The sequence below is a fragment of the Scophthalmus maximus genome, chromosome 9 (genome assembly GCF_022379125.1).
Source record: "Scophthalmus maximus strain ysfricsl-2021 chromosome 9, ASM2237912v1, whole genome shotgun sequence".
Classification (NCBI taxonomy): domain Eukaryota; kingdom Metazoa; phylum Chordata; class Actinopteri; order Pleuronectiformes; family Scophthalmidae; genus Scophthalmus; species Scophthalmus maximus.
Window position 1 is genome coordinate 13,644,141 of NC_061523.1, and position 20,128 is coordinate 13,664,268.

The window sequence follows — 20,128 nt, forward strand, 5'->3', positions numbered from 1 at the left end:
TTGGGGGATTGCAAATATAGTTTGCCATGTAGCAAGAACAGAAAGGCTTCTCTGCAGAGGAAATGTTTAAATACCTACATGTCACGATTGGTCAAGCTGCTGTATTTGTGCTGCTCAATTTCTGAGGCAGGCGAATATTGTTATCTTTATTGTTATCTTTATAGGTTTTTTCTGTTCAATCGCACAATAACTTTTCACTGCAAGGTAGATATGCGTCAACGCTGTGTCTGACCTCACTTAATTTTAAGACCAGCATGCCCATGAGCATTAGATGAGCATGAGTGCCTGTGCTATTTAAACAATGTGGGTGATAGATGGGAAAATGTCAACCGGCCAGAAAATCTTCCGGTATCAATATGCAGGGGGGGAAGCTGTGGAGCAAATGCATCATTACGGACCCCCCTGTAAGTTACACAATAAATTAAAGACAAGGCATAGTTTAAATACAGATTGATGGAACTTTTATGATCCACCCAGATTTTTGTATCGTTGACTTTTTAAATCTCTTTCGATATCCAAACAGAGGCCAATGAATTCACTTTTTTAATACAGTAAAACACAAAACTAATGACCTGTAAGATTGTTCATTGTCACTCTCTGTCAAACATGAGCAAGCAAGTGTTTTCCTGTCTCAAAATTACACACACACACACACACACACTTTCCCTTCCATCACCTCTGCTACACTGTCAGTGGCTTGACATTTTTCCCCGGCGACAGTCATACAGACAGGTAGGGTTGTTAAATGTGTGTTGCGGTGAAGGACACCAGGGGCCATTAGCCATTATAAATATCTAATTTAGCTCTGCTGCATATTTCAGCCTGCTGGACGAATGGCACCCAGGCATACAAGCCCTTTGATTAGCATCCCGATGCTAGAATGCATCTCAATTAATCTGAGTGTCAGCTCAAATTTGGTGAGGTAGGAATGAGATGGAATGGACCAATGTATGGATGAACAAATAAATAAGCACAAATAAATAAATAAGGTGCAGGAGGGGATGTCGCTGATTAACAGCCTGCAGGTTTGCTGACAGATTCAGCGTGAGCAGAAAACTTTAATCACTCCTGGACTGTTTAATAGCAATTAAATTATTTCCACCCTGCCCCAGGCCGTTTTTCTTTCATTCAACACCACCATCTCTTCTCTCCTCTTCTGTTTTCTTTCTCGAATCCCTTTGTCCCTCTTGTTCAACCAGCCTCTTCCCCATTTCTCAGCATCTTTCCTGTGCTTTGCCTCCAAAATTGTTTCATGACAGACATCTGTTTATCACATTGTGACAGATATTTGCTATGATGTCCTGTAATAGTCCCTCGTTTTCTACCTGTTGTTCCCATCACTCCCTTTCCCGTTACTTTCATCGCTGTCTTCCCTCTACTCGCTTCTTACCAGGTGAGTGTAACTCTGAGCATGTTGTCAGCCAGCTAGAGGGCCGGGCCTGTCGTCTTGGCCCCTGGGGAATCAATCATTCGAGCCAGGATCAATACCAAAGGACCAAATCCTGGGCCGGCTACCGGCTTGGTTTGGCAGCGACTGACTGATGAGCGGGCCTGTTGCTACACCGAGCAAAAACAACATTCCGGCCATTGCACACACCTCTTAAGAATGCACCACTGCACAAACACCCAAATGCACAAACACACTCACAGCCAGATACAGTGTCATTAGTCACCCTGAAACAAACGCATACAAATGTGTATGCAGGTGGTGTATGAGAATTCATTCATGCGCACATGGGCCATTGTCAGTCACGTAAGTGAATCTGTCTTGCACAGCCTCAAACTAAATTTGGTCTTCCATAGTCACTCAGAGTCTTCAGTTTGTAATGCAGAAGCCCAATTATGGGCTTCCTCATCAGGTCTGTATTATACAGTAGTACAACATTAGCCCACTCTATCCATCACCATGGGGTCCTCTTCAGGGGAAACTGCCACTTATCAGCCCACTACAAGTAAATTAGACAAACATAATGGGTCTCAACAGAGGTATAGGGGGTGAACTCAGATTGGTGAGGAGCATGTCATCATTGATGTGTAGTGCACTTTAAAGCAACAACACAGACTAAATGATGTGTCCCTGGTTATAGTCAGGGAAAATCATTTAAAAGTAGCGCAGGCGTGGTGTCAAAAGGGACACATCAAGGGCTATTGTGAAACTGGGACTGAAAACACTTCCTGTCTCATCTGCCTCGGAAATTAGTTATTACTTTGTCGGCCGACGGCAGGTATCACTTGTGACATTAATATGGATGAAACGTATCTGTCTCTTTGGTCAACCTTAAATACTCATTTTCCGTTTGCAGTCAGATACACAGTTTTTTTTAACAGTAGGTGTAGAGGGGAATGTCAACACCACAGGGACAAAAGAAAACCATCAGGCGTATAACATATATCTTTTTAGGTCGATGATGTTTTTGCCCTGAAAACTGTTCATCTCAACAAGACTGACCTGAAGTGACCTTTACCATCAGTGGAGGAGTACAATTTATTATTAGGAGCCACTTATGCTGATTGTAATACGATGGTATCTGACTTCTTCTGTTGTACTGATTAGAATGTCAGTAGAGGTGATCATAGCAGCAATGTAATTGTATGTTACAGAATTTGGCAAACTAAAACACAAATATCCACGCCGCCTTTAATTGAATGCTGATTCACTAAATAGTTATAAGGTTGTCTTATCTTCACTTTTTAATTCAATAACAAACAAATAAAATAAAGAAAGTAATTAGGGTTAACGTTCCAAATTCCTTGTCATGTCAGATCAAAACATAAATACATGAACAGCAGTATGTCCTTTAACCAGTTGGCTGATGCTTTTATCCAGAGTGCTTTACTGGATTGCCCCACAGGGAATGGGACATTATGCTTGCAGTATTAGCAGGACACTTTTATGCACTTTGCTGTATCAAGACAAATCCTTCACAGTAAATATCACCCTGAGTAGTCATCGTGAGAGCAGCTGTCTGCCCAGACAGAATTACTCACTGTATAACAGACCTTTTAATGCAATCTCATCCTTTAAGTGAGAAGCAAACTAATGCGCTGTAGGACTTCACACGGAACGGGGTTGACAGTTGTTTGATACTGTGCACATCTCCCATTAGGGCTTTACTCAACTGTTGAGCCTGCTATTAGTAATTAGAAAAAATGTGTGCACCTTGTCTCTGGAAGAGCAGACTGCTCACAATTTCAGTCATGGAGGCCACCTTCTGTTTCTGGAGTTTCTCAGGGGGGATGCAGGAATAAAAGCCATGCAGCAGCTGACTGGGGAGAGAAATGGGAACATGAATAAATAATCAGTGCGATCATTACATGGGAAAAGCAACAGGTGTGGTTTGAAAATGAGCACAATAATTATTCGAGGATAATTCTCTACAGATTGCGTGCGTCTTGAATTTCAACCCCAAAAAATAAATCACCTGCTCTGATTTCTCCCACCATGAAACATGCCACCATACCATTGTAAGTCCATCTTTAAACAAATCCCTTTTAATATATATTTTATATATGCAACCACTAAAAGCAGTGACTGTATCAGAGTGCACCACAGACACGAGCAGAGGTATATATACTGCATGAAAACAATGAGCCAAGAGCTAAATATGCTTTAATAAAGATGTAAGTTTGACTCATCTTCCACCCATAATTAACTTTTAAAATTATTAAACTGGCTGCTTACAAACCGTGATGCCACTTAGAAAGATTGAGTGCTCAGAGCATAGCAAAACCTCTGTCTCCATTTTTTTTTGTCTGACTCTTTGTCTTTGTCTCCTTAAATCATGAAGCATATGCTGCGGTAAAAAATTTCATGAACGCATGGACAAACACCCCTTTTCTCTCAAACCCAAACCCAAATAAAAAGGTTGATTATCCATAAGTTGGCACGAGAAACAGGTCGGGCCACAGGGCCTCAGTGCAGACTTGTGTCAGGCTCACTTATCGTCCCAGCAGGATCTAATTAAAACCCAAAATGTCAGCAGATACCCACTTGACATGCAAAGAACACATGCATAGCTCATAATGTCTGCACTTGTACCACTCTGTGGATCACACCATGGGAGGGTTTACAAGGTGTAGGAATGTGAGTGTGCAGGAGGAGATGAGACAAAGCTTTGATGTCCATTTCCTGCACTGTGATTGTAATTCACACAGCTTGCTTTTGAAAACTCTGCCCAAGGCCATACTGATCACGAATGCAATGGGGACCACGTACTAAAAAGTTCCGATGACTCCGCTATTAATTGTGCATGTCTGTGTTTGCGATGCTTTGTGTAAAGAAGCGCAGACAGTGAGGGTCATTGAATGTCTTTGAATGAGAGAGAGTATTTACGGCAGAGAGGGAGAATATGTGCGCTGACTATTAACTCTCCGCCCTTCATCACCTTTCTACTTTGTATGTGTGCGTTTGAATTTGTGTGTGTGTGTGTGTGTGTGTGTGTGTGTGTGTGTGTGTGTGTGTGGCAGGTGTTACAGGTAGAGCCTTTGTGACACTGTGTTGACATGGAGCCACTACAGGAACTGGCAGATGCGGATAATCTTCAAACACACAAAAGCACACACAGGTCACAGAAAGGTGAAAAGAGAAATTATGAGAAAATGGGTGTTTGAGCTTGAGTGGGGCAAGTCAAAAAATGTCAACTAGTATTTTCTTTCTGTAAAGTAATAAGGTCAGGGCAGGACAGTGGATCCATGATCGGTTGTGGAATTGCTAGAGAACAAACTAAGTGCCTGAAGTTTCTAGTTTTTGTAAACTGGTGAAGTGTGCACTGAGGCCATCACCTGGGCTAAACAGTATATTGTGGGTTTGATTCTGGGTCAAGGAGAGGTTAAAAAAGCCATTCCGAGTTGGTTTTGCTCTTCAGGAGGCTGTGAATCAAGCTAAGGGAGGTTCAAATGGGTTGTTTTTAGTGGTTTAGTAGCACTTGTCTGTTCACAAAGGGGCACACGGAGGAGCCGGAGAGTGCGTTTGAGTGTGTGTTTTGGCCAGGATGGAGAGAGTGGGGGGTACGAAAGGATGAGGGTCACTGAGCAGAGCCAACAGGAAAACTTGAGCTGAGCTCCCATACATCCTCCCTGTCAGTTTCCCGGAATTAGACCAAAGATAAGGTGCTCGTGTGAATGTGTGGGTCTGTGAGTAAAAGTCTTTCCATGGTTGTGAGGACCGATGTTGTGCACAAAGGAAATTATTGGCCAGTCCTCACAGTTACAAAGGTCAGGGTTAGGATCAGGGTTGGCTCCATCATAACTATAGTGTGTGTGTGTGTGTGTGTGTGTGTGTGTGTGTGTGTGTGTGTGTGTGTGTGTGTTGCTTCAAAACCATCGCTGTGAGCCTTACCTGAGGAGCTTGGCATCAAACACTTTCTCAACATCGTGCAGGACCGTTGGCAGGTACTTCAGAGCAGCAACCTGATGACACGCACACACACACACACACACACACATTGGAGATTCGTTGTCTAATAGGTACTTATCACAACTGAGAGAAATGATTTTATTTTTATTCTTGTCTGTCCTATTTTTTAGCAACTCAGTCTGTTTGTATGTCTGCTTTGTTGCAAGAAGTGAGCGCAAGAGGAAGACATCAAGCAGCTGAATACTAATGTACTGTAGCATATCTTGTTAGAAAGTGAGGAGCATGAGGAGGAAAAGGAAGATGAGATATTGCAGAGAAGAGGTGAAGATAAAGGTGAGAAAAAATTGAACAGGAGTAAATAGTGGTCTAGTATGCAAAGGTGCAGGGTGAGTGTGTGTGATACCCTGAGCAGCAGAGTGGTGGTGCAGTCGGTTCTCATCAGGTTGTTGATGGACTCAAAAAGCCTCCTCAGCGACTCCTCAAAGTCCGCCTGCTCTTTCCCCTCGTATAACCTGTGATGGCAGGACGGAATTAACATAGATGCAACAGGAAAATCAGAAGAGAGGAGAGTCAAAGAGAGGAAACGTGATGGAAATCATAACAGGATTTGCATGTGAGACAATGGATGGGGAGGGATGAAGATGGCAAAACAGATTGATGGAGGAAATAAAAGAAGAGAGAAAACAAAAGGCGTTGTGAGAGTCGTGATTCTAATATCTAATATCTAATATTCTAAGTGAAATCACACCAATTCTTGCGTTTTTATGGAAATGGGACATCACCTGAGTTGGCTGCAGTTCCTCGCATCTCAGCATTCCGCATGAAGGTGCTACATGCCACTTTGATCCCCAAGTCAGTATTGAATTTTACATAAAAATCTACAAGACTATGACACCCAGGACCATACTGTTGGAGTGATTGCAGAGCTGCACACGCTTGCAATTGAATGCACTATATTCATTCATAATCACACGGGGAGCAAATTCAGTATTCTGATGACAAGGTATTATCTTGGAATGGAAAAACTAGAAATTGATAAACAATTTCTAGGATTGCTGTGATCACAGCAATCCTTTTCTAACTTAACGCAACAAACTAAATTTTCTTTGCTACAGCGACTCACATCACATACCAACACCGACTCTACCATCCCTCCTGTCCAACTTCCTCCACCCCTGGCAAACTTCCCCCTCATCCATCTCTCCACTTCCTTCCTTCCATCCCCTCATCTCTCATCTCATCGGAGCTGTGCAGTTGTTAATTACAATGGAAGTTATGAGTGCTACAGGGAAGGATTTGCATGTGGCACACAGCAAATGTAGCATGTGGGGGAGGGATTAGGTGGTAACACAGAGGTATTATCACTGGGCTCTTTGCAGAGTACAGTTATGATTACAGACGCACTGTCCTACTTAATCCACCAGCACTGTATGCGCATTAATATGTGTGTGTGTGTGTGAGTGTGTGTGTGTGTGTGTGTGTGTGTGTGTGTGTGTGTGTGTGTGTGTGTGTGTGTGTGTGTGTGTGTGTGTGTGTGTGTGGGTGTGTGTGTGTATGCAAGAGAGAGTGAGTGTGTCATAGGCTACTAATGGGGGCAGATTTTAGACTAATGAACAGTTAATTGGGGATGGCTTGTCAATAAGTCATGTCCCAAATTGAGGAAAAAAGCAGATTTGGGAGTCAGTGGTTAAAATGACCATAGCTGAAATATATTTACACACACACAAACTCAATACCCCCACGTAAGCAAAACAGCACACAGCATTATGGTAGCTCGGTAAACTAATACTGCAGACAGATGGAGACGTGAGAGAGAGAGGGGTGAAGGGAAGATGATCGGCAGGGGGAGGGAAATGAACGACATGGAGAAAAGGACGGAAAGAGAAAAGAGTGGGAGGGAGAGCTCAGCTGTGTATAGTTGTGGGTGATAGAAAAAGACACAACAACACCAAACATGTCCCCCGTGAATTATGAAAACCCCTGTCTAAGCAAATCAGTAACAAATAAGAAGAAATTACACCTCGTTTTGATTCATAGTAGCGGCTATCCCCGGCTCCAATCAGTGAAAGTGTTCAGTGCTGAGCAGCGAGATACAAGCCTCCCTCAGGTTTGTTAGAAATGTGAAATACAGATATATTTTTTTCAATAACGTGGAGAGGAAAAAGTGGTGGCTACCTTTGCTGAGATGCATCACTCTTTAGAATTTTTGCAAAAACACTGTAGTAGTTTATTCAGGGAGAACATTAAACACAGATTGTAAACATGTTAGGGGGATCATTCTAATTGTGAAAAAGCTGAAAGACTTTATTGTTTGGTCTAAAAAGCTTAGGATTTTAAATATGGAACAGTAAATCAAGTATTTGTCACTGTGGTCTTAGCCCTGCATCTGATAAATATTATGTTATTTTGAACTCTACCTAATCATTTTAATATATCCTATTATTATTATTTTATTATTAAAACTGGGCAAATAAAGCAAAAATGTTAGATGTAATTATAAGCATGAGATGACAAAATCAGGGAGCCTATACTGTAGATGTTGTGATAAATAGGAAAGAACAGAAGTGAGGACATGATGATATCACATTAACGAGTAAAGACATGTAGAAAAGACGTGAGGACATTAAAAGAGGAGGAATAAAGGTAAGGAAGAGGAGGGATGGAAAGAAAGAGGATGGGGGATGACAGGATAAATAGAGAACATAGAATTTTTTTTAGGGAAGGAAAAAAGAAACAGATACAAGTGATGAACTAGACTACAGGGAAGACATGAAAGCTACAGGGCGTGAAGGACGGGAAGAAGGTGAAGGAGAGAGCAAAATCTGGTATAGCGTCCCTTACATATTTACATAAGTAAACATTTCACGCTCCTACGCTGTGAAGCGAGTTTGACAAGCTAATAAATCTTCAATGCTGCCTACTTAACTATTAATGACTGCTAGTCCTGATGGTGATGAAGCCTTACGGATGCACCTACAGCACTATTGGCTCCCTTGAATACCCGATTCTCTGTTGCAGTGACGAGGCCTTATGGGAGGAGAAGTCGGTCCTAACAACTTCAGATGCAGAGGAAGTTGAAGTCGCCAGCCGCAGGTGGTTGGGCGACGACAAGTAGAGGATGTGGGAAATTTATCAGATTAATTAGTTCTGAAATACACCGAGAGTGTGTGTGTGTGTGTGTGTGTGTGTGTGTGTGTGTGTGTGTGTGTGTGCTTGTGTGAGCATGTCTGCAATAGAGTCAATCAAGGAGCGATAGATTAAAAATGGACACACACAAACACACAAAGATGTATACTTAAAAGTTTCTCTCACACACACAAACACACACACACACACACACACACACACACACACACACACACACACACACACACACACACACACACACACACACACACACACACACACACACACACACACACACACACACACACACACACACACACACACACACACACACGCACGCACGCACGCACACGCACGCACACACACGCACACGCACGCACGCACACGCACACGCACACGCGCGCACGCGCGCACACACGCGCACACACACGCGCACACACACACGCGCACACGCGCAATTGGTAAACAAAGCCCATGATGACCTTTAGAAGATTAAAAAGACGGACCTTCATTGAACAGTGGCAAACATACACACAGAGAGAGAGAGAGAGAAATCCCCTTCCAGCTCAGCTCTACAAACACTAATACACAGCTCTTACTACAAAAACACACACCCCACTACAATTCCCACGTTAAAGACAAACGGCCCAACATGCACTAACTATCAATTCAAAACATGCCTGTGTCTTCTATACGCACACACGTTTGCACACCCAGCGTGCTGTACTGTAGGTGTTCAATTCTCCCACAGAGAAGGCACATAACACAATTGTCAATCATGTTTTTGATCTGTCAGCATCAACTTTTGCACTGCAACTATAAACGGTGTTTACACTTTGTCATATGGTGCAGCCAGCCACTCCTCGCCACAGCGGGTGTCATAAGTCTCTGATGCAGGAACTTTGTGTGGCGTGTCGCTGTCTGCCCATTCAGCAGCCCTGCCCTGTCATTAGCTCTCATTTGGACACTGCACTTCATCATCAATGCTTATTAGCAACGTTAGTGCTGCAATCAGCAGCCTATTCTCACCAAGCTGTCAAGAACTATTACTGCAGCAATGCAGTGTCGCTAGCGCTCTGTGTGTGTGTGTGTGTGTGTGTGTGTGTGTGTGTGTGTGTGTGTGTGTGTGTGAGTGTGAGTGTGTGTGTGTGTGTGTCTTTTTGCATCATTAGGGTTAAAAAAGGAAATTGGAGGTCATTATCACAATGATGAGTTCACAGAAAGCTACATAGACACTCACTGGGAGTAGAGCATGCGCGAACGGACGATGAACTTGAAGATGTACTCGAGGGCCTTGAGTGTTCGGAAGATGGGCTCACACTGTTCCCCGCGGCTGGACACATCCAGATACCTCTTCAGCACCGACATCAGCTTCCTGGGAGAGACAGAAGAGAAAGAAACAAAAAAAGGAGAGATAGAGAGATGGATATTATAAGTAAAGGAGAAAGAAGGAAATCAAACTCATTCAGTCAGAATTGTCATTCCCTTTCTGCCGTTCCACAGGTTTGGGAAGTTAATCGCCAACTCCATTTTTCACTTCCATAGAGCAGAAAGAGTGCAACAGAGTGAGAGTGAAAGAGACAGAGAGAGAGAGAGAAGACAACGGGGAGGTGGAAAAATGGCAAAATAGTATTTCGCACCTCAACGGATGTACCTTTCACACGTTTCACAGATATTTGTGTTTACCCTCAGATTCACAGAGATGGAGGAGGTGGGTTGCACAGGGTGGCAGTTCATAACCTGCCAGCATTTCTCTTACCTGTCTTCCTCCTGCATTATTGCAATGACATGCAATGGTAGGAGACAGTATTCATAACACATACAACAATTTGGTAGGCCTACAGACAGTTACGTTTTTGGATTCGTGATGGCTCTACTTCCATGAAATGACATCCCACTAACTGGTTTAAAACGAACCAATCCTCTTAAACAATAAAAGTTCCCCGAAAAGTGAACTCTAATCTGATTCCCCTGCCATCGGGGCGACCTTGAAAATATTACCAACACCATTACCATGCACTCGCCCTGTGATTTGTTTTCGGTGCATGGCTTAAAGGTAAGCATAGGAGGATTTATTCTTTTTTTTTTTAAGAGCAAGAGATAGGGAGTTTAAAACAGAGTGAGATGGAGTTAGAGAGTTTTACATAACTGCCTCTGTGCTGACAGGCGTTAAGCTGCATAGACCCGTAAGGGGAGGGATGGAGTGATGATGAGAAGACATGTGAATAGATGGGAGTGAAGAACAGACAGCAAGAGAGGAAAGTGGTTACGAGGGGAGGAGAGTGGCAGGGATAATTGGTCCTAGAAAACGAAGAGGAGGAAGAGAGTCAAGAAAGGACGCAAGAGGAATAGAGAGCAGGAGGAGTCAGAGACATAGTTTTCTAATTTCCTAAGTAAAGCTTGGCAACACAAACAAATGTTTTCTCTAGTGCCCACTGAATTAAAGTGAAGTGAATTAACACAGAGCGAAGAGCGGCCACAAGTGTATGAGGTGCATGCCTGAGTGCTTTAGCTGTTATTCCACAGAGAGGCAGGGTTAAAGCTCTGGCAAGCAGGGACTTCCAGTCAAAACACACACTCTAATCCCTTTCAGGCAAGTGGTGCAAATGCGACACACACACTGACCTCCAGTGGCATCTGGATACAGTGCAATATTTAGACACTTAACATTAGATCTTCAGATGACATTTGAATTGATGCAACAGGTTTAACACTTGTATACTGTTGGCATTGAGTGTGGAATAACCTGACAGAAATATGTGTTTGGTTCAAGCCACACTAGAGCTATACATGAGATTTTTTTACATTTGTTTGGGCCAAGCGTTACTAAGAGTATATTATTAAGAGTATAAAAAAGATTTTATTATTCCCTAATAGATGGGAGAATTGCTTTAAAGTACAAACAAGAAAACCTGCTGATAGCCTGACAGCTGCACGGATGGTGTGTGTTTTTCTTAACATAAGGTTTAACACTGTCCTGAATCTTACCTCAGGTCAGACCTAAAATAAGGTTCACATTGACATTTTATGGATGCCACAGTAAAGTGATTTACACATTAAATAACTGGCCTCGCTCAGTGAGTTTGATTGCTAATAAAGTCTCCTGTGAAAAAATTCAACAAGGAGCCGTCTTTCTTTTCCCTCAGGAAATTAACATTTGCTTTTTGGAGTCATAATAAAGATCAAACTTATATATTTTTTTTTGAATGTTGTAGGTACATTTGTATGTCATCAGCAGGTTTCATTATTTTCTTGTCACTTCTTTCTCTGTCAAAAAGTTTAAAATATGTGTTTGATCAGGGTTCATATATTGCAGTTGGTCAAAATCGAATGCAAGATATGGCGTTAAAAATTTTGCACCTTCGAGATTTCAGGACACTCATAACTGAATAAGATGAAAGGAAGTGGCTTCTGATCCAGGAAGTAACCTACTTGTAGGCCAGCGTAGCGCTAAAATGCTGCTTGATGTAGGCCTCCAGCACCGTGTTGAAGTGCTGGAACTTTCTGTCAGCAATCAGACCAATGATGTGTATCTGGCAAACAGGAAAAAGAAACGGGAAGACAGACATGTTTACACAGCAATAGACTATTACAAGGTATGTACTGTCAAAAAAAATCAGCCGCAGCTGTTGGTATAGTTAGACACACAAGAATTTCTCGGGTACACACACACACACACACACACACACACACACACACACACACACACACTCACCAAGGCATCAAACACGAGGATGTCGTAGTCGTCAGTTTGAGAGTGCTCCATCATGATGTTGAACAAGGCATCCAGAGTGTCTTGCAGAAACTGTACACGTGCAAAACAAGGCAAAGGCGAGGTCCGGTGAGAGCGCACATACACACCTGTCTACACACACACATGCTGAGACACATTTGTATTCAAACACACACTGACCTTGACCACCTCCTCTCCATCGATGACTTTGAGTTTCTCCAGGTTTTTTCTGAGGAGCTCAGGTCGAGTCCTCCACTTGAGCAGCCCCAGCAGGCTCACTGGAGAGGAGACAGACAGTTTGTTCTGTTTGGCAATTTGTCAACATGGATTGAGAGAAACCTTTTTAGGGAGGTGTGTGCACTAAACAACTTGTTGATAGATTAATCACTAATGAAAATAAGCTTGAAGTCTTCATTCAAACTTCACATTCAATCCTGTGCTTTCCAAGTTCATCTCTGATAAGCAACAACAAAGTAGCAATTTGTCAGGTTACAATTAGTCATGGATCGATCCTGTTCCAATGGGTAGTCCGACTTTCTATCATTAATTCTGCTACAGTTTGACTTGGGCCAGATTTCCATGTCTCTCCAGGGCGGCCCAATTGAAGCTGGCTGCTCATCAAGCTAAACCATACATCTGCTCTATAACATCGTGTGCGTACATGCCTGCAGACCGATATGTTGGGGATTTTGTGTGTGTGTGTGTGTGTGTGTGTGTGTGTGTGTGTGTGTGTGTGTGTGTGTGTGTGTGTGTGTGTGTGTGTGTGTGTGTGTGTGTGTGTGTGTGTGTGTGTGTGCATGGGATACGGGTGATTAATATTGCAAAATAATATTCATTATAGTGATGGACTGGCTTTCTCAGTAACAGCTGTTGCACAGCACCTGTGTCTGATGCACCTTATAGTATCTGGAGTGTTCATGCGTGTATGCATTTGTAGATGTGGATGCGCACTTCAGTGTGTGTGTGTGTGTGTCTTTGTCTGTGTGTCTGCCTGCCAGAGTGTGTAGGACAAAATGAAGACACTCCCCACTAATAAAACCAGCGTATACAAACGGTCCCACCCATTCTTTGCTTACGTCATTTGGTCTCCGGCTTCCTCCCACAGTCCAAAGACATGCAGAATGGGGTAAGACTCTAAATTGACCGTAGGTGTGAATGTGAGAGTGAAAGGTTGTTTGTCTTTGTATGTGGCCCTGCGATAGGCTGGCGACCTGTCCAGGGTTTACCGCCCAATGTTAGCTGTGATTGACACTTAAATGGATAAAGCGGTAGACGATGGATGGATGGTTGTTATTACGATTTATAGCTATAAATGTAATAAAGCCCAAAGTTTCATTTTGGTTACTGATATTCTTTTCTTCACAGCACCTCCAATCCCTGCTATTCAATTATTTTGCATATCACAATAAAGCGTTTGAGTTATTGAGACAACACATCCCTAATGAGTCTGTGGGCCTCGTCATTAATACCCAAAAGTTTTTATGCCAGTATTTCCTAGGGGAGCAGTTCACCAGGTGGCGTTTGTGAATTAATCTTTTCTCCCCTTTTTATTCCTGCCACAAGGACAAAAAATGCTCCCTGTATTTCACAACCAATTTTCTTGATTTTCTCTGAAAATCTCCAAGAACTGACAATGCAGTATGCCCACTGAACCAGAAATGCTCTCCGGCTTGCAGCAGAGCACTGCATTTGTCCTCTAACCAATGTCATAGCTAACCGATGATTCATTGTCTTTGCCTGGCCTTATTACTTCGTTGAAAGAAGATGTTAATTAATGTTTTGACATGTCAGGTTTAATTTCAAACACCCTCTTCCTCATAATTTCTGCCCTGACACCTTCAACTTTTTATGTGTATAGGAGTGCGTGTTACTTCATAAAAACGCTTTGCCCTGCCAAGTCTCTTGATGTCAACACAGTATCGTAGAGGTGATATATATAAAAAATGTGATTCCTACCGTTCTGGGTGAGTTTGGTGGAGCAGACTAGGGTGGAGATGGTGAAGCTGTCTCTAGAGCTGACTGACAGGCCTCCTCCACTGCCGGACACGTTACTGGAGCTGCGGCTCAGTGATGTCCCCTTGTGGGAGTCGCCATGGTGGTGGCGGGTCGAGGGCAACGACAAGTAGGAGTTCACATCTTCCATGCGCTTGCTGTCACCCTTAGAGGACAAAGTCATTTTTAAACCCAACTATGATGACACGCCAGCGAAGCTACAACTTCATTAATGATGGTACAGATGTTCGTGTGTGTTCCTGCGACAAGAACTATATTTCCTGTGTTTGTTCAAAGTGCCTCAATGCAAGACACAGGCACACAAAGATTTTCAGGAATTGCGAGTGATTTATTAGGCTATTTGCAGTCACCATTTCTACTGAAATAACCCCACATAATCACAAGGCCTTATCTACTTCAACCTAACTCAACTTTGGCTTATAAACTCAAAACTTTGTAAACAGTGGAGCCAGGAATGGTTAGAAAAATAAGGTCACAAACAAAAACACCAATTATTTGCATAGCATTTTTCATCTCAGATATACAGCGCTGCAAAGAGTCAAAGCAGGCAACAGAGATATAAGAGAAATTTGTTATATCCCCTTGGCAACTCATTTTTATTTTAATTTAACAGTTTTGTTTTACGACATCATATTCTAACCGCTGTACATTCTTCCATAAATACATCTTCAGGTGACATACTCACCCTCTTTAAGGCCACACCAGTAAGAAATAATGACTACGAGATCGAAGCCATGAGTGGCACAGAGATCAGGAGGAATGCAGGGATAACGAGAGATAAGCGAGAAAGGGCACAGGGGGACCCATCCATTTGGTCTTTGAGTGAATGACGAGTAATTAATCTTCATTGCGTTTGGCATTTAATCAATAAGGGATTCAATCTTAGCTCTGGCTCATTTGGCAAGAAATCTTTTTGGCTTCGCTCTGCCTGTCTGGGTGGCCATAATCTTCCAGCCAGACTTACTATACGTTTAGCTTTTATTATAGTTGCAGCTGAACAGATGTCTGTAAACTCCTTCCCTGGTATTAACTTCTATTATCTACCTTTTTTGTGACTTCTTTCAGACAAATGTCTATATAATTTTTTTGCTTCCACATTTTAGGCAAACAACCCATAAACCAACGGATTCTAATTCATCTCTCACCTTTAAATAGATGATTTCAGGAAAACCTGGAAAATGGGTCTGAGATTTGGTCACACAAATTTCCCCACTCATTCATGTCCGACGATGAATGAGGAATTAAAATAATATTTTAAACTGGCTGTCTTATTAACCACAAGTTGATGAGCTCCTACTTTCATTTGACCTTTCATTTAAAATTGGGTTTTTTTTTCAGATTAAATGTCGTTCAATCCAAAACTGGTTGGTGAAACAAAAGTAATGAGCCATGACCCTTTGTCATCATAAAATTATGGCATTATGTTTTATTCTCTGTATAGGTCATTTCATGCATAAATCTGAAAGCTTTTTGAAGTGATCTGCTATTCAGTTACCAAATATTATTATGCTGCAAAAAGTGGGGCTCAAGTGAGATGAGATTTGACGGTAAAGATGTGGTTGTTTTCATTTAAATCAGGTTTTCAGTCAATGTATGATGTATTTAAATCACTTATTTGATTTTTCTTTTCGTTGGAGAGGACACTGAACGCATGTAAGAGTTAATTCTTTTTCTTTGTGCAAGAGTTCTTCTTCTGACCTTGAAGACCACAAGGTCATGCAGCCCATCCTGCAGAACTGTCCCATCCTCTTTCATCAGACGCACAAAGGCCATGGCAAAGTTCTTCTCGCTCTTGTCCTTGGCTAAAGACGAAAGGAGGCGAATGTGTCAACAGGAGCAGGGAGGGTCAGGGGAGAAACACATCAGGGAGATAGAAAAGGGAGGAGGGAGGGATGAGAGTTCAGGCATGGGTGAAAGAAAGGCTGCTGAGTTGTATGGTCAAGTGTGTGTTATGAGGCCTTGGGTCATTTCCCAAATTGCTTCCAATCCTTCGGCCCTTTCCGTGTCACATTACATACACTCGGGGGATCAGAGGAACGATGTGAAGAGCGTGGATGTTATGTAGGGAACAGACAGGCGGAGGAACAGAGGCTGATACTCACACTCCTGTGAAGAGCGGTGTCTGAACATGAAGCGTAAATGAATTTTGTGCATTTCTTCCAGAGGGACTGCCACCTGGAGGACAAGTCAGGTTATTATAGAATATGAAACAATGGATCATGACGTTCTGGGGTTGAAATGAGGATTGCAAATGCTTTATTACAACCAAACATCTTCGTGGAGATTGACAGAAGTGTCTTGTACAGAAAGAAGGACGTGAAGTACAAGAAAATATACACAAATACTGACACGCACCTTAAACGTTTCCATCCAGCGGGGCTGTTTGACTTGGTAGTAGATGACAGATCTATACTCACTGACCGCCTTCTCCCCTGCTCCCAGACAGATGGAGTTCTAGGGGAAGAGGGAGTGAGAGAAAAATATGTTTTATATTGAGCTGAACGATTTTGTGTTTTTGTGTGTGTGCGACCATTTGTGACAAAAATGATTTTTCTGGGCTAAAGCCACATCTCTGTGCCCCCAGCTATGAGAGGCTGAACGAGTGCTTGATCCGTGTTTCGCTTGCCCATACAACCTCGATCTTTAAACACAGCACACAGGGGCACACACACAAACACTCACTTTCAGACCTGCAACCACCACATGCACACAAACCGATCCCCGTTTACACAAATCATTGTCCCGTTCAAATACACCAACCTCGACCCCGTCTCTTCACGCTACTCACCTGTATGACCTTGCCCTCCTCATCGCAGACCCACATGATGACCTCCACGTTTTTCTGAGTTGTCTTGTTGTACTTGTCGAAGTCGCCACCCTGTAAGGTGAGGTAGATGTCATTGCGAACATCTCCCGGCATGATGATCTCCGGGAAGCCCAGCTTGCGGGCCACCACGGTGCTGCGGTCCACCAGGTGGGGGTACTCCTTCCTGATCTGAACTATGTCCCCGACCAGAGCCTTCATGGTCACCCACAGACCTGTGGTAAAAAATAAGCAACAACATCATTGCAGTTGAACGATAGGACTTGAGAAATTCCGCAGGGGTATTTTACTCCCTCAAAACAAGTTGCTAACCTTTAAAAAATAATTAGTGGAGAGAAGAAAAATAAAATGCCATTGATTCATTGTTGAATACCCACTGTCAGTTCATATCCAAAAAAGCTGGACACTAAATGGCTTATTTACAGTTTTGATATATGGATTACTTCCTCATTTATTCTTCAATCATCCCTAGATCATTTTTGATTCATTGCTATTATGTCAATGCAGTAAATTGTAACATTCCTGAAAGAGAAAAATATAACCGAGGTTGATCACACACAAAAACTCATGTAAACTCAGGATATGTAAAAATATGAGAGAGTTACATGTAAGACTACACACACACTTTATAGGTCAAAACATTCATACATTTAAGAGCCTCTCCAGGCTATTTTAAATGAGGGATCTGGAGAGGAGTTTTCATTTCTCTCTGCAGGTAAGTAAATTCAAATGAAAACAAATGAATGACTAAGAAACTTCAAGGACTGGTACAAATTAAATTGAATTTAAAACATTTTCAGTTTTTTTCCAGGTCCTACAAAAACTCTGAAAAATGCGACTTTAAGTGAGATCCACTTTGGGTTCATCTATGGGAAATGACAAGAAATTTGACTCCTGTTTGTGAATGCAGTGTGAAAAGGGCGAGCGAAAGGAGACAAAGAAATAAAGGAAGATAAAGGTATTATTAAGTACTATTAGAATGGACAGACATTTTAAAAAATATGGGCCCAACGGCTTTCTGAGAATTAATGGTGAAAGCAAAGAAAAGGGATTGACAGAAGAAGGGGCACGAGCTATTTTCGGGAAATAGCTGGTGAAATCTAGACTGTGTCGCAAACCCACATTTTCAAGGCTAAACACATACCTCCAGGGAGAACTGTAAAAGTGTGTTAGTGTGTGTACTGTAGCAAAAGCATCTCAAAGTGAGAGGAAAGAGAGATTAAGGGTGAGTAATGTTAGGAACAGACATCTGGTGGCCTCAGGTTCTCTTTCCATATCGGTTCGTCCGGTTGCCTTCTTCATATCTAGGTGACGCCCCAGGCCTTCAGCGGCAAGAGGAAAGTTTAAAAACTGAGCGATATGACAGTGCAGTCCTGCATTTCGGGTTGCTTCATGTGGAACAAGACAAGCGTCAACCATAGCGGCTGTCAGAGTAGGCTATAAACAAGAGGTAGTGGGCAGCAAGCCGAGAGGCTGGTGAGGAAAAAGGAGAAATAAAGGGTAAGCAAAATGAAAACGGCTGGGCTCGAGGCAGCATGCGGTTCATCAGGATAATGTGCCTCTTTCTCACGCACTGAGTAGAGAGAAGACGCGAGGATACGATGAGAAAAGGCCATTTTATCCGACCACAATTGACTGCAGCGTACAAGGTCCAGTGGGAACCGTCAGTGCACGTACAGTGCAGGACCACTAAAACTGGCAGAGCAGTCACATGGCTCCTACACTAGGAAACAGAGAGCAAAGCCTGTAAGAGCGGAACGGTACCTTGGCCGCCACTGTCTCCTCGTGATGCCGTCACTTTGTTCAGTAAGGTGTGAAGAAAGTCGTTCTCGGCGACTACCCTGCAGCCGGGGAAAAAACACAAACACACCTGAAACACACAGAAACCCTTTAGTCTAATAAATATTTAAAAAAAAAAAAAACATGCTCATGATGAAACCTCCACCCACGGAAGTCACAGGGTGTCTACGAGAAGAAAAGGGGAGAGAGGCCGGTGGAGTTACAGAGAAGGAAAAAAGGACATACGGGAAGAAGGGGATGAAAAACTGCTTCTCTTCCTCGCATTCAATCTTCCCTTTGATGATGTCACTGATGTCCATCACTGCCGAGAAGAGAAGAAAAAAGTGTGTCTGGGATGACAAAAATCAAAGACAATGTCTGCACGGTAACTTCTGATTCACATCAGTCAACAATAACAGCCTGTGAGATTGTATGAGGGTATAGACAACTTTTTTTTTGAGACAGTGGAAACAAAAATAGCTTAAAGGGTAGAAAAAAGTTCTGGTTGGTCCCAGCAAAGTATAACTAACTGGGCTGCTGCTCACAAATCAGACAAAAGTTTCTCTGACCTTTTGGGAACGAGAGTAAAAAGGAGTCAAGATGCTGCTAAAGGAACCTATTATCTGCTAAACTACTACTATTTGGAAATGTAGCAATGGCATGAGAATGTTTTATTCTATTTTTTCAGATAAACTGCAGCTGCAGAGAAGCCTAATAACTACAGTGAATACTTTGCTCATCCCTTGACCACGAGGACTGGAAATGTAGCTGCTCTTTTGACCAAAAACACATTACATTGGCCCCAGTTCAAGTACCTGCCACCCCAAACGGCCGCCTCAGACCCTGAGTGCACTTCTTGTTGTTCGTCTCTTTCAGGTCCATCCTGCCCACTCTCACTATCTGACAGATCAGATAAATCTTCTCTCTGCTGAGGTCCTTGTTGCCCAAGTCCTGGTAGACAAAGATATAAGAGAAGGAGAGTGGAGAAAGAAAAGAAAAGAAAAGTACAGGAAGTGGAAATCAGAGGAGAAGTTGGGGACAGAAGATTTAGAGAGGAGAGGGTGAGAAAAAACAATATATCCAAACTAAAGATGTATTACTCTAAGAAGAAATAAGAACATCAATTCATATACAGTGCTCTGTGTAGTGAGGAAACAGTGTGACAGCGCCCTCTTGTGGCCACTTACTGTAAAAACAACCTTCAGATTGTTGAGCATATCAATCTCCTTTGGGAATCCTTTGCTGCCCCAGCGTACCAAGTAGTTCTCACTGCACGAGGGATAGTAAAGGGTTAAAA

General features: G+C 42.7%; 1 protein-coding gene across 1 annotated transcript in view; it reads right to left on the reverse strand.

Annotated features, from left to right (window-relative positions):
- The window catches only part of LOC118319239 (dedicator of cytokinesis protein 2), an 83,265-nt gene that overhangs the window by 58,415 nt on the left and 4,722 nt on the right, over positions 1–20,128 (reverse strand). The window contains exons 9-24 of the mRNA XM_035649478.2: positions 20,019–20,100; positions 19,647–19,782; positions 19,078–19,153; positions 18,817–18,893; positions 17,017–17,267; positions 16,584–16,682; positions 16,331–16,403; positions 15,927–16,030; positions 14,172–14,373; positions 12,396–12,493; positions 12,198–12,287; positions 11,915–12,015; positions 9,723–9,857; positions 5,760–5,868; positions 5,339–5,409; positions 3,161–3,267 (exon numbers count right to left, since the gene is read on the reverse strand). Coding sequence (XP_035505371.2) covers positions 3,161–3,267; positions 5,339–5,409; positions 5,760–5,868; positions 9,723–9,857; positions 11,915–12,015; positions 12,198–12,287; positions 12,396–12,493; positions 14,172–14,373; positions 15,927–16,030; positions 16,331–16,403; positions 16,584–16,682; positions 17,017–17,267; positions 18,817–18,893; positions 19,078–19,153; positions 19,647–19,782; positions 20,019–20,100 — 1,811 coding nt within the window. The remainder of the gene's footprint in view (positions 1–3,160; positions 3,268–5,338; positions 5,410–5,759; positions 5,869–9,722; positions 9,858–11,914; positions 12,016–12,197; positions 12,288–12,395; positions 12,494–14,171; positions 14,374–15,926; positions 16,031–16,330; positions 16,404–16,583; positions 16,683–17,016; positions 17,268–18,816; positions 18,894–19,077; positions 19,154–19,646; positions 19,783–20,018; positions 20,101–20,128) is intronic.